Source organism: Diceros bicornis, chromosome 16 (assembly GCF_020826845.1).
Source record: "Diceros bicornis minor isolate mBicDic1 chromosome 16, mDicBic1.mat.cur, whole genome shotgun sequence".
In the NCBI taxonomy this organism is placed as follows: domain Eukaryota; kingdom Metazoa; phylum Chordata; class Mammalia; order Perissodactyla; family Rhinocerotidae; genus Diceros; species Diceros bicornis.
The window spans coordinates 39,212,489-39,227,912 of NC_080755.1; the positions used below are offsets into that span (position 1 = coordinate 39,212,489).

At 35.2% G+C, this 15,424-nt stretch overlaps 1 protein-coding gene across 4 annotated transcripts in view; it reads left to right on the plus strand.

The window, feature by feature from the left end:
- The window catches only part of ARK2N (arkadia (RNF111) N-terminal like PKA signaling regulator 2N), an 82,539-nt gene that overhangs the window by 43,395 nt on the left and 23,720 nt on the right, over window positions 1–15,424 (plus strand). For 3 of the 4 annotated variants that reach the window (XM_058557037.1, XM_058557038.1, XM_058557039.1), the window contains exon 3: window positions 11,980–12,162. The exons of the other annotated variant lie outside the window; for it this stretch is intronic. In XM_058557037.1, the coding sequence (XP_058413020.1) occupies window positions 11,980–12,162 (183 nt within the window). The remainder of the gene's footprint in view (window positions 1–11,979; window positions 12,163–15,424) is intronic. 4 annotated transcript variants of the gene reach the window in all.

Sequence of the window (15,424 nt, forward strand, 5' to 3'; positions counted from 1 at the left end):
GCATCTCCTAAACTGGAATCCTATGAAACTACTGTTCTACTGGATATTAATAGCTGTACACTATCACACATTTGGGAAGTACTGGATCATGTGGAAACAGGTGTTTTTTTTTTTACTGCAGGACAACTCAGAGCCATTAATGTGCTCTCCAGAGGGGGAGGATATGATTTGTAGCATATCCCAAACTAAACCACAAAATTTTGTTTTGTTTTTGAGGCATACCTTTTAACAAGGGTTTCTAAAAAGCTGACCCAGGAAATATACATGGATTGTGTATATCCTTTATGTGGTTTTCCATAAGGAATTTTTTTTTTACCCTAAAACAAGAGGGTTTGATAAGAATCAATCAGTTGATTGTAGACTGAATTTAGTATTAGTTAGCTGCCAAAATGACTTTGAGAATTTTAAAGTCAAAGCAGTGAAAATATTCAAGAATACAGTGGTTCTCAACCAAGGCTGTCTTATTAAAATCGTCTGAGAGCTTAAAACAAAACAAAACAGACCTCTGATGCATTGAAGCCAGCCTAGGGTTTGGTATTTGTTAAACCACTCCAGGTTTTTATGTTCAGCAAAGGTTGAAAACCAGTTATAGATTAATAGTTAGTTGTATAGTGACAGAATACACATTCCCAGGCAGATATATTGAAGCTATGAAAAATGGTAGTGTTATGTTAGTTATTTTAGTTTTCTTGGAATTACTTTTGTTTGGTTAATTTAAATGTTGCTTATCAATGCTATATTTGTATGGCTGTTCTGAGTAATAGTTATACCATTTTCCTGAATAAGATGTCTTAGTAAAAGTAATTACAACTTTCTGAATTAATAATGTTTTATCAAATGGCTCAATGTCTTTAAAGCTGACTTCAGTCGTGCTGGGGGATCTGAAGGAGCGCCCAGGGAAATTCCAGGATTACTTGACAGGGGTGCTGTGTGTGATAGGAACTGCGTAGGCAGTGTCCTAGAAGAGGCCATGAGCTGTTTTTCCGAGATGCAGAGGCAGACAGAGGAGAAGTTCTGCCTGTGGATGGAAAAGCTAACTCACCTTGACACTGGCGAAGAAAACAAGCAGCTACTGGACCACAGGGAACTTAAATACAACTAGTTGGCCAAAGAATTTCCCCTATCACCTGATCACATGCTTACATGCAGATGCCTGATTCTCAAGAACTGCCACAGCAGCCCTTTGGTCCTTATGTGACTTGTCGAAATGTTGACAGTACATTAGAATTCCCAAGGGCTTATAACGGTTTTCCAGTTAAGTTGGGTGAAAATGGGAATATTACAGAACAACCTTTGAATCTATCACAAAATTGTGTTAACTGTCTGCTTTTTGGATTGTATGAGAGAGAAAATGCTTTTGCCCATTCTAAGTTTCTTTTGATGATGTTTTAAAAATTATAATAGTAAACAGTTTCTTTTTTAAAAATTAGATATTCAAAACAGAAAGCAGCAGAGTTTGACAAATTTTAGCTTGAGTTTTGTTACATATGGTTGGAACATAGAACCATATTTATACGATAATAGGAATGACCCTCATCTTTGTGCTTTTTTCCTGCCAAAAATATAAATAAGATATAAAATAGGGAATCTTAGTGAATCCAAATAGGTAAGTAGTTAATTCCTTGAGTTAAGCATTTATTCTCTACAAACACTGTTGACTCTCTCCTGCTTCTAGTGGGGGGGAATCATGTAATTAACCCTACCCTGAAGATCATGAATGAATGTACTGCATGAATATTTTTATATCATTCTTCCATATGTCATTTAATGAACTAGTTTGTTGCTAGTCTATAATGAGTTATAATATTAAATAGCATTTGTATGCAGGAAGAATAAATTAATTTTTGAGCAAATATATGCTCTGTACCTACTATGCAAGATATTGTAGGGAGAGCAGATTGGAGATTGATATCATGCATGAGAAAAATAGTATTTTTCATTGCTACATAAATAAATTTTTATCTTGAGCTTTAACTTAAAGCTCAGTGCCTGAGGCAATAACTTGGCAGAAAATTGTCTGGTACCCTGATATAAAGGGTACCTCTAGAGGATACAGATTCAATGGTCACTCTGTTAAGCATATGTATTGAATGGGTGTTTAAGGTACTAGTGACTAAGTGTATTAGCTAATGTACTACTAATTTAACTTTGTTTTCAATTCCTGGACTGAAAATAAATGGCCGTTCAGCATGTTAAAGGACCCATGGAGTGTGTCAAAGGGAAGAAAATATCACAGGATTGAAACTCTTGCAACATGGTATCTGTTTTTATGTGCTGCCTAGGATTGGGAAATACTGGGATTTTATTTTTTATGCGTTGGTAGGAATATTGTGAGAAACAGCTAAATTAGCATGAAATTTTTCAATAGGAATATGTCTCTTTGCTAACACCAGTTTCTTAAACATTGTTCTTTCTACTGGATTTACTTACAATAAAAATTTATTAATCTTTCCCTTCAAATTTATAACTTAATTTCTCAATATGAAAAAGGTTTATTTTAATATTTAATGAAGTTACAGTTTGGGGAAAAAACCTAATTCTATGTTTTGTAAGGGGAAGGATAGGTGGTATATTTGGAGTTTCATATATAAACAATCAAGACGTTTATTTTTATTATTTTTCAGTAACTTTACTCAGAAAAACTGTCACCCCTTTTTCTCTTCATTTCTCTATCCAAATATTTGTAACTTGTAAATTAGCTGTAATAGCCTGAGCTCATTTTTTTTCCTTTCCTAGTTTTGAACTGGAAAATGATTGTGTGATTTGGTTTTTTTCTTTTTAGAACTTGATATATGAGAATTGGGAGTTAACTTTGGCAAAGGCTTCTTAGTGTGCTCAGTTCTCATTTATGAAAAAGACTAGTAGTATCTTCTTTATTGTATAATGACTATCAGATTTCCTGAACTTAATATTTGATAAATAGGGATAAGGTTTGAACACCAGTGCAACTTGCAGTAAATTTCTTAACATATGCTAAGCCCATACATAATGTTAGTGTGAATTTTCACCATAAAATATGTAGGAATTTCTTATAACTGATGGATTTTTCTGTAAAATGATAGTGCAACACTTGTGAACTACTTCAGCTAATATTTTTTTTAAATTAAGTTTTATATCAGTGGGAAGAGCATAGTAGTTTTGTATGACTGACCAGATTTTAACTAATCGATAATCTTTACTTGAAGATGAGATGTTTTCAGGGAAGTTTGTTCTATCTTCAACTTCTACCTGGGATCACAGATTTTACTAGACATGAGAAAATATTAATTTAATTTCAGCATGTTAATGTGACTACTTTTCTATGCATGTGTAAACTACTTCAGGCACTTACCAGGTTTTTTTTTTTCATGATTTAATATTTGATATATTAAGCATGTACTGAAATCCTTTTTATTTTTAAAATAGAAAATATGAATTCATCTTTTAAGAATAACATATAGAGAAATTATTCCTAGTAGTGACTGGACATATTTTAGTTTTTGTTATTATTAGATAATTGAGTAAGAAGCCTACAGATAGAGAAAAATGAAAAAATTTCAATGGAATGGAATTATCAAACATAGGTTTTAATAATTGATGTTCAAGGTAAGAATAACATTTTAAATAACATTTTAAGAATAACATTTTGAGAAGGTGTTACACTAATATTTTGGGAAGCCTTTTCTACATAATTTTGGATAAAGATGTGGAAATAAAGGTTTTTATAGAAAGAAAAGGAACGCTAGAATACATTGATTTAGTTCATAGAATATATGCCAAAATATTATAACTTATTCTAAAGTAAAACTTGTTATTTTGTGGTTTGGAGAGTTTAACTTAAGAATAATTTTGTAGCAGAAACATACATACAAATTTTATCCTGATTTTTAGTTTCTCACAGTGCCTTGAAAATGTGTTACTGTCTTAAGGAGTATTGTTTTGGAAAACAATGGGTTTTTATATGAGTTGTCCTTTAAAACGATTATACCTTTTCCAGGCCACATTTAAAAGTAATTCTTTCTAAAAAAAAGTTTGTTTTTGTATTATGGACATTTAAAGAAGTAACAAGTATTTGAAGTAGTTTCAATACTTTTTTTTTTTAAGTTGACTGCTGTTGTGGATTAGAATTCTCTTTCACTGAGGCACAGTTTGTATTCTTAAGATTATAAGTACTTATAAGTACAAATACTAAGAAGTGGGGGTTACTTTTGGGTTATGTGGTAGCATTTTTATGTAGTTATTGTTTTAGAAGTGCCTAGTATGGTTTTCCTATAACTTCTCTAGAATTTTAAGAAGGATAAGGAATGTATCCCATTTGGATTTTTTAGTAGTCTATAAAGGGCTAATGCTGGAAAGAAACTTCTTTCATCCTATATATGACATTAATTTAGACATGGTTGAAATGCTTTTTATTTAAGATTAAAGTCCCATATTTGGATTATTTCATTTCTCTAATTTGTGCATATGGAATTTAGTTGCTAGTATTAAAAGGGAGCATCATCCCCTCACTAAAGGTAGATGTGTTTTGTGATAATCTGTCTACAGACTGCTTTCTGCCTGGTTTGTACTAGTTCAGTGTTCTAAGACATTAGATACCTAATCATTTTAAGAGAATTTAACGAACAGATTAGAATGATCTGGTTATTTGAGCCACTTATTAGATAATAATAACTCTTAATTATATGGATGCGTACTTTGTGCGCAGTATTAAAAATGAGTGTAATAAAAGCCCAAAGAAAATTTTACTTTAGAACATAACACAGTGAAATTTAAATCTTAAGATTTAATATTTTGCGTGAAGTGTTTTTTTTTAACTTATTAGTAGAATAAAGGATTCTGTCATTTAGGGGATCCAAGAGAAAAGCCTATTTTTTTGTAACCAAGTCAGAGGAATGAGTCTAGTCTCAAGGGTGTGTGGGTGTGTGTGTGTGTACATGTATGTGTATTCACGTTCAGAATTCTGAGTTAATTCTGTATTTTATTGTTATATTTGACAAGTTGCTGGAGACAGATAACTGTGCAGTAGTCTATAGGGATTTTAGTGGATTCAGGTCATTCATATAATATCCATTTATTGCTTCCTAAATGTATGTAAGAAAAAAAGAGTTGCCCGTACGTAAACCTAGTTAGGGTGATTAAATCTGAGAAAAAAGTTAATCTGTTTTTTTTTTTAATTGTCAAGTAAAGATTCTGACCTCTTGTTTGTTTGTTTCACTAGCAGACTGAGTAAAAGATTATACAAGAACTAATTTATTTTGCCTCATTGTTTTGGTTATTCCCTACTGTTATATAGATTTAACAGGAAGGGTCTCTGGGTCTAAGTATATCGATTTACGTAAGATTTTTACTTAAAATTTGTATGCAAGTCAGAATATTAGAAATGAAATCATTTAAAATGTATTAAATTTGCTTGTTAATGAAAGAAATACTATAGTGAATCCTTTTGTTGAGTAAACAAAGCACCCCAAATTAGTATTACTGATAATTTTCACTTTTAATATACAGCTAAATTTGCCTAATGGTACAGTTACATGAAAGTTACAGGAATAATTAGAAAGCAGCACAATTTAGACTACTTTGAGGAGTTATCAAAAAGCTGGAATGGATGTCTCTGTAGCAAGGTACATAGACATGAGGATGTGGCTAAAATCATAACTCGTTTTTGTGTTCTTCTTCATGTTATGTAGTGCAGATATTTTAGTTTTGTTCTCTATAGATCTGAATCCTCAAAGCAATAGGTCGTGGATTTGTCCCTGACATAGAAAGGTAAATTGAAAGACGGTGACCTCTTCAAGTGCCCTCTTTTCTGTATTTATAGGTTCCCTTGAATATCCGGATAAATCACCTGAGTTATCTTTTGAATAACCTCTCTTGATTCAGTTTCCCCAACTCTGTAGTTAGTGGTGAGGGGTTAAAATTAAATTTTCTTTCTTGTGATCAGCTTTTTAACTACTCTGATAATCTTGAGTATTTGCTTTTACCTCTTTTCTGATCCTTTCAAAATTAACTCTTCATCAATATCACAGGTAACTTTTCTGGGTGGACAAAATGGTCTTTTACCAATATGATATAAGGACAGATATAATCCTTAAAACCTTATTCCCACCTTGGAAACTTTATAACGTGTAAATTTTTAATAATTGGGATGAGTATAATGGAAAAACAAAATAAACGTTGATTCAGTTTTATTTTAAAAGTGACTTAACTCCTAAATGTAAAATTTCAGTGCATATTGCTGCCTTTCATTTTCATTTAGCCCTATCTTAGACATTTTTCTTTTTTACTAAAAGAGCTTTATGATATTATTCTTTTTTTTATTTTTTTTGTGAGGAAGATCCAGCCCTGAGCTAACATCCATGCCAGTCCTCCTGTTTTTGCTGAGGAAGACCGGCTCTGAGCTAACATCTATTGCCAATTCTCCTCCTTTTTTTCCCCAAAGCCCCAGTAGATAGTTGTACGTCATAGTTGCACATCCTTCTAGTTGCTGTATGTGGGACGTGGCCTCAGCATGGCCGGAGAAGCGGTGCGTGGGTGCGCGCCGGGGATCTGAACCCCGGGCCGCCAGTAGCGGAGCGCGCACACTTAACTGCTAAGCCACGGGGCCGGCCCCTTTATGATATTATTCTTTTTTTTTTTATAATTTTATTTATTTATTTATTTTCCCCCAAAGCCCCAGTAGATAGTTGTATGTCGTAGTTGCACATCCTTCTAGTTGCTGTATGTGGGACGCGGCCTCAGCATGGCCGGAGAAGCGGTGCGTCAGTGCGCGCCCGGGATCCGAACCCGGGCCGCCAGAAGCAGAGCCCGTGCACTTAACCGCTAAGCCACGGGGTTGGCCCTATTCTTAAGAAAATATACACACGCGGTTTTTGGCATTAAAGCTGTTTTTCTAGAGATGGCATTTTTCTGTATAGATTTTTGTCTTTTCTGGTTGGTGTAATTATTCATCTTTTCTAGGAGATGCTTTGAAAATGACTGCTTTCTATTTATTCATATTGTTCCATGTATGTATATTTTACTTTTGATTGATAGTAATAAAAATACAGCATAAGTATTCTCAAATATTCTTTGTAATTTGCAAATATAAATTTTCATCTTGGTAAATATTTTGGTGTGTAATGAAAAAGACGTTTTTTCTTGGGTAGGTTCTACCAAAATGCAAATTCCCTTCTGCAACTCTTGAGGTGCTTGCTCTTTTCCTTCAGTCCTTTGTGCCCACACCTCATTCGCCCACACTTCTTCCCTTCACCTGGCCACCCCACGCACACTCCCCCTTTTGAGACCACTTGGCTATGTAATCGCTAAGAACTCTTCTTTCAGGTGTAATTTTTTTTGAATCTTGCTGTCTGGATTGAAGCTGAGTATGATTTCCACCCTCTCTCTCTTTCTCTTGATGTTGTAGAAAATGGCACTGTATGGAGTCCTTTGGCAGCAACAAGATAGATTTTTCCTCTTCTAGTGAGGGGTTGTAGGAGATTCGCTGTAGTAGAGAGGAGAGAAGGAATTTTCTCTGGGCTTTATTGTATATTACTCTAGCTGTTGAAATGGGAGTTGAAGGGGCAAACCATTGCCCCACCTTTTCTTGGGCCTAAGACTTAGCAATAGAGAGAGAAGGTGGAGTGACATTTCCAGGTGTTTCTGGGATACAAGAGGAATTCCTTTTTCCTAGATGTAATTAGAATTCATACCGAGAGACTGACGACACTTTGTTAGTGAAAGACCTGTGTAGGCAAGGATGATGCTAAATATGAAATAATCCAAAATGATCTCTTTTTGGCTTTGAAACACTTTTGTATGAATACATCCAAGCTGACATTGCACTTCAAACAAAAATAAAAATACAAAAGCCACATTTGTGATGATCTCATTAATCCCAGCAAAGCATTTTTTTTTTTAAATAATTTTATTTATTTATTTTTTCCCCCAAAGCCCCAGTAGATAGTTGTATGACATAGCTGCACATCCCTCTAGTTGCTGTATGTGGGACGCGGCCTCAGCATGGCCAGAGAAGCGGTGCGTCGGTGCGCGCCCGGATCCGAACCCGGGCCACCAGCAGCAGAGCACGGCGCACTGAACCGTTAAGCCATGGGGCCGGCCCCCCAGCAAAGCATTTACTTAACAGTTTGTGTTAATCTATGACCAGTGTAGGGCACCAGCCCAAGCATTGATGTTTTCTCACAGCTTCTTGCTTGTAGGCTGTGTACAGCAGAGTTTACATGCAAAGATAAGCAAACAAGTAATGAAGTAGAGCAGGTGCTAATTATAATAGAAAGGTGGGGCAGTAGACCAATATTTGATCTCCTGTTGTGTTCTGTGTCATGTCTTCTTTAACCCTAATCGTAATCCTGTGAAGAAACTAAGTCACACAGCTAAGTAGTAGTAGGCAAGACCTTAACCTATATGTTTCCTGCCAAAAATCTGTATGTACTTGCTGTGCCGCTTCCAGTCTCATCCTGTATATTCCCTGTTCCCTCGACAATGAGAACAACTAGAGTCTACTCCGGTTCCACCTAACTAGGACTCAAATTTCTCATCTATAAGATGAGAGTGGTAAATTATGTATTATCTTATATAGTTTAAAAATTCTGAGCTTTTGGTTGTCAAATTTGAAAAGAGGGAGTTGTCAGGGATAAACACAGTAAAGAGTGTTAGGTTTTGTTTTGCTTTGTTTTTTTGTTTTCATTATTCAGATTGTTTCCATGAGACTTAGAAGAGAACATATTTAACTGAAAGAAAACTAATTTATAAAATTAAACATTTGATGACAATAATACAGAAGGTTTAAGGTCACAAAAGGGTAAACCTCACTGTATCAGGAACGTATGATGACACAGATACATCTGTATTTTGGTATTTGAAAAGTTAGGAACTATTTATAGGCTAGGAGGTCAGTGAGAGGGTACAAACCTATTTCTGGCATAAAATGGACGAGTTGATGTTCTTAAATAAAAAGTAGTTGGTGGATTGCTTGACTTTAATTTTTCTTGCCTTGTAGTTGTAACGAGCAGCAAAAATTTCAGTCAGGAGGAGAAACAGCACTTGAATAACCACAGACCAAATAGTTATTAACTAGTTGTGTTAAATTTACCTTTATAGAGAGATGCTTTTAATGGTCATAGAAAAAGTAGTAAGTTCATTATTATAAATTTATGTTTTAAAATTGTGACATTTCAGAGTTAGCAGATGGGAGAATGTGCAGTTTGAATAGCCTTAAATGTTGTAAACATGGATGTGCTTACATTAGTGACTGAATTTTAAATTGGAAATGTTTCCACGTGTAACTTTACTTGAAGTGACTATTTTTTGATGTTTTTGAAAGTCAAATAATCTTAGGAGCAGTGTAATTGTTTTAATAGCAAAGAGGGGTAATCAAGTGAGAGGAAGGACAGTACCTCCGTGTTTATTCCATTCTGTAATGAATTCATAGAGTCAAATTGGAAGCATAGATAGCTGCCTCTGTTACTAATGTGCTGAGTTTTCCTAGCTCCTCCTCAGTGGTGTGATTCCAACCCCCCCCCGCCCCGAGATTCTTCTTTTAAAAGGCAGATAAAATCATTACAGCATCTTATATGTCTCTTAATTCTGCTCTGCAGCAAGAATCACATTTTAAAAAAGTATCACAAATTGTCACCATCATTTAGCTAATATTCACTTCGTGGTTCAAAGTCCAAGCCCTCCTGCTAAGGGTTTTAAACATATCTTATATAATCTTGGTTTGCTAATGATAAGTGTAAGATGACCTTGGAACACAAGATCCTTAATTGTGGTTTCTTGTTGGAAGACAAAGTTGGAAAGGCAACCATTCTTTTATTAAAGTTTGTATAGTATTGAGTTGTCATCATTTGAATATACTGAAAATGAAAAGTGACAGTGTTAACAATTTATTTTAACTTTTAAGTGTAATTAAAATATGAAAATATTACTGTCTTTGTTTATGATGAATACTAAATTTAAGCTAAGCTATAAGGTGTGCTGTTTGGAAATATGGAAGATACAAGAATGAAGCCAGATAACAAGTTTATGCTTGTATTTCCTACTGATGAAGACTTTCAGACAAGTTATTCCCGTGGGTAGGTGATGTTACTCTGCATGTACATATACACTTATACTATTTGCATGATTATACATATAGGAGTGGTACAATTTTGACTTGACTGTTGACCTGTTGCCTCAATTTGGTGGTTGTGGTGACGATGTGAGGGCAAGTCTGTGAATGGTATTTGTGATATAAATTTTAAAATCAATCACAAATTTTTTTGCAAACACAAAACACTTAATAAAGCCCTTTATAAAATAGAACATTTGGTCAAATAGTCAATATTGTACTTGACCCTCTTATCTTCTGCACTCAAGTATTTGGATATCACATGGTATCTTGATTCCATAATAGTCATTTTGAACTCTGACGAGAACTCCATAAATGATACAGCTTTCTTTTCTTTTTTTAGAAAAGAAAAACCTCAAATATGAACCAATTTTTTGCTATTTGAACTAAAATCCATTACCAGCTGATACCGAGGTCACACTGTTGAATTTTATGAACTTGATTTACCCTTTTGGGAGAATTGGAAATTATTTTTAAGTAGTCAACTGAAATTGTCATGATCGTCAGAATTTCATGTTGTGACATGTCTTTACACGGTGGCACCTAACAACCCATTTGCTTTTATGTTTGGTCATTTTTTATTTTAAAAATGTTGCTACATAAACCTATGGTTTGGGAACTTAGTTATAAGGGATAAATACCCCAACTGTGTTCCATGTTTTGTTCAGTGACAATTTACACAATGGATGTTTGTATTAAAACAGTAGTCCTTCATTCTGTTCTATTTTAATGATTCATTGGCATATGTATTCCTTCATAGTCAAGAGTTTCATAAAATAGATGTGTTTAATGTTAATTTGTTGGATGATACTAAAAAATCTTTATGGAAATAAATGATTTGCCTGCACTTCATAAATAGCTGGGGGAGAAACAGCATTCCTTTGTTTCTGCTTTATTCTAAAATGGAGGTAGTAGTAAGGGATGTATTTCGTACTTGAATGAAAACTTTATTTTTGCTTTTTGCTGTTATATTAGAAAAAGGGAGCGTTAGCATTTTAAAGCATGTATATATTCTACAAGCATGAATATTGAGTTATTTTAGTATGAGTCACTGCAGTGTAATTACTTTGGAACTCAGCTGCATTTTTCAGCTAGTTAGGGTGGTTTGGAGGTGGAAGGGATCTCTTATTTTTCCAGTAAGAACTCTTAATATCTTCCTGTAAAATAACCCGTAAGATTGCCTATCATTTCCTTGGAGTGTCAGCTGGTTGTCTTTCTCAGGGAAAAGAAAATATAAATATCCCTCATAAGACATCCAAAGCAAAATCCTGAAGATGGGTTTTGTGAGTATTGTCTTTTTGTACAATGTTGTAAAATGCATAACATCCCTGATATTATAAAAGGCCTTTACTGGAAATAGATAAGTCAGTCAAGTAGAGCTCTTAGTGTTAATCTCTTTTCTTTAGAAAGAGGAAAAGTATTTGATTTTCTTCTCTGAATCTATTAGGGACTTTTAGTGTTAGCCACTAAGAGAAAGAACTAGATTCATTCTCTTAAAAAAGTATAAATTGAATTTTAATAGTTTGCATCAGTTTTTTCCTTTAAAAAAATCTGTTTTACTTTCTCTGTGAAGTCTTCCCCTTTTTCTTAATCTTTTGCTCTTTAGAAGTATGACAGGAATTCAGTGTAACATTGTTCAGTATAGTCTTGTCTTCTGTTCTTCATAATAACACTCCTTCTCCTCCTTCCCGAACGTGTCCCTCATCTTTGTAAGCTTGGGTTATCTTTTCCACTTTCACATCATGTACAAAATAGTAGATGTATATATAAAGTACAGCTTTCTGATGAGGTAGAATAATAAGATAAAGGCCACTGGCATTTAGAGGGCTCTTAGTTTCAGAAGTATTTTTCACCCCACAAGTTAGATACAAGTATACATTTTTTTTCCTCCCTAGATGGACCTCCAGTTGTAGCTCATTATGATATGTCTGACACCAGCTCTGACCCAGAAGTGGTAAATGTGGACAATTTATTGGCGGCTGCAGTAGTTCAAGAGCACAGTAATTCTGTAGGAGGCCAGGACACAGGAGGTACCTGGAGGACCAGCGGGCTTCTAGAGGAGCTGAATGCTGAGGCAGGTTGGTCTCCCTCCCCTCCCCCTTCACTAATGGTGTAATGTGCATGTGTCCTGGCAGCTGTTTTTCTTGTAGTGGACCCTGCTGAGGAGAGCAGGCCAAGCAGAGACATCTGACATTAGATGATTGTGACTGTCCAGGGTGCCTTTTATAACTGAAAAAGAGTTTTGAGTAGTATGTCTTGCATCTTTCCTAATCATGAGGAAGCAAAATGAAAATACATAAGACATTAATCGTAGGCATAGGTAGATTTCAGTAGACATACTTCTTGGGTTAAAAATGCCTAACATGTAAAAATACCCAGATGACCTGTTACTCGCCCTTCCCCCTCAACCCAATCCCATCCCCATTTCTCAGTGGTTTCCCTGAATCAACTCTGCACAGTGACCTTGCAGCTTGGGGAGGGAGCTGTTTAAACCTGCCCTGTGGGGCTGTTCTTATGCAGTGCTGCACTGCTTCTTCTGCCTCTCAGTGTGCAGTGTCCCTGTTAATTCCTCTACAGTGGTTCTTGTATTTGTCTTTCTTAACCTTATTCTTTCAGTTTCTGCCTCTATCATCTCAGGAAAATGTCTTTCCCTGTCTTGCATTGTTTATCTCGGTTCTGTGATGATTCTTTTTTTTTTTTTAATTTTTTTAATTCCTCCCCCCCCAAAGCCCCAGTAGATAGTTGTACGTCATAGTTGCACATCCTTCTAGTTGCTCTATGTGGGACGTGGCCTCAGCATGGCCCGAGAAACGGTGCGTCGGTGCGCGCCCAGATCCGAACCCCGGGCGGCCAGTAGCGGAGTGCACGCACTTAACCGCTAAGCCATGGGGCCGGCCCTGTGATGATTCTGAAGAGTGATGTTTATTCACTAAAAAAACCCATTGCTATTACCTTTGAAAACCTTGCCCAGTGCCTCTAAGACTCCTTCAATATGTTCTTCAAAACTGTTTCTTTCAACATTCTTTCTAATTTAAACCTTTTTAATAGAAGTACTAGTGCTTTAGTTTAAGAAAAGAAAGGGAGGGGATTGAGACACAGACTGCTTATGTAGTGTGTATTTTCTTACTTTAGTGTTATGGAAGAACTGTAGTTTTCTAGTTAAATTATAAATTGCATTGACTTTTGTGAGCTAATCTAGTAACTTAATTACTACCTAAAATATTTTGTTATGGGAAATGAGTTTTGTGTTACAAAAATAACAATGAGTTATAGTTTAGAACTTTATATATTGAAATTGTTGGGAAATAAAAAAGGAGAACTCCACAGATCGTTGTCCTTAATTCTTCCTTTCATAATCTGTGATTGGAACTAAATAAAAATCTCTCATTTGTTGAGCTTCTGATTAATTTATTGTGGCTAATTTTGGAACAGGACCTGGGTTTAGTTTTAACTATGTTTTGACTGTTAACTGCCTATTTGACCTTGGACAAAGCATTTCTCCTCTGGACTTCAAATTTTTTTTTTTTTGTGAGGAAGATTAGCCCTGAGCTAACATCCATTGCCAAGCCTTCTCTTTTTTGCTGAGGAAGATTGGCCCTGGGCTAACATCTGTGCCCGTCTTCCTTTACTTTATGCGTGGGATGCCGCCACAGCGTGGCTTGACAAGTGGTGTTTAGGTCAGTGCCCAAGATCTGAACCGACGAACCCTGGGCCACTGAAGCAGAGCACATGAACTCAACTGCTGTGCCACTGGGCCGGCTCCTCGACTTCAATTTTTATATGTATACATACTTGCTTTGCCCAACAAGGATTTTTAAGGATTTATTAGTATGTATAAGTACTTGGAAAAGAATTAAGTATTAATGCTTTATGTCAAAGGAGAGCAGTTTGACTACATTAGGTGTTATATGTTTTTCTGAGTTAATTTCTTCTGTACACTGAATAGTTTATCTTCATTTTTCATCCATTGGCAATTAAGTGATCCAGTCTGCTTCAGTTTTATTTCCCTGTTTCCTTAGTCTTGCCATTAAATATAGACCATTTTATAGTAAATTCTTGGGAAAGACATGAACAATTATCTTTTTTTCCTTTGCTTTTCATATAGAGAATTTTAATATTAGTTTGAGCCATATGGAATTGTTAATATTTTGACTTTTTGACCTACAACAAACCCAGCTTTCATCTGATTTAACCTAATAGTGCAAGGTTTGGGGTCTTAAAGTATCATTAAAGTCATCAGTGTTGGGGGTGGCATCACATTTTCAGATTCAAGTGATTGTTAGCTTGATTATTTAAAAACATCACTAGCCTCTGTGTGCTTAGCTCTAAGCTCTAAGAAATAGAACATGGCAAAAATATGTGAGGAGGGAAACACCCATGGCTTTGACTCTGTTCCCCTTCCTTTTACCCTCTTCACTCCAAAGGTGTCCTGAATGTGGTATTTGATGTTTGGTATTCCTGTGTATTTCTTTATATTTTTACTGCATTTGTTATGTATCTGTGAACAAGCATGTTTTAATACTAATTGGTATTACATTGAAGGTAATCATTTGCAACTTGCTTTTTTTAGTTCAACATTTTGTGAGTTTTGTTTTTGTTGATAAGTGTGGTCCTAGTTCATTCAGTTTTCACTGCTATTTAGTATTCCACTGTATGAATATATCACAGTTGACTTACCCATTCTCTTATTGGGCGTGTAGGGTGCTAGTCCAAATTATTGCTGCCATTAACATTTCTTGTACGTGTCTCTTGGTACATGTGTGATAATTTCTCTAGGATATAACAGAGCATATGGCACAATGTATTGGGCCGTAAATTTTTGTATATCATGGGACGTGGTCATTATTGTTCAACAGATCCTCATGATGTTTTCTTATGAAGCCATTTATTGGTTCATTCAGAGTCTTTTTTTTTTTCTAAATCTGACAATGCAGGTATATGAGTAATAAATAAAACTTAATAACACCCTCTAATCTTGATGAAACTGTCATAGTGGAAACCCATCTTGTGAATTTGAATATACTTAGTGTCACAGCAAAATATTAGTAGAATTTATGCTCGATTACCAGTTTACAGTTTTGAGATTTGGACTATTAGTATTAATTAGATGGTCATTCTTGTGGTTTAAGATAAATGTTGTAATGGTTAATCTGAGCCCTCCTTCTCTCTCTCCCAACAAAATAAAAACCCAGTCACTGAACAGACTATTCAGGGGTTGATCAATATCAGCTTCTCAGACCAGGTCTGCAGCCCTACTCCGTTTAGGATCACATAAGTAATCATTGGAGATAAGAGTAGCTTGCCTCTTTTTCCAAGCAATTAGATGATATTTTTGTATGC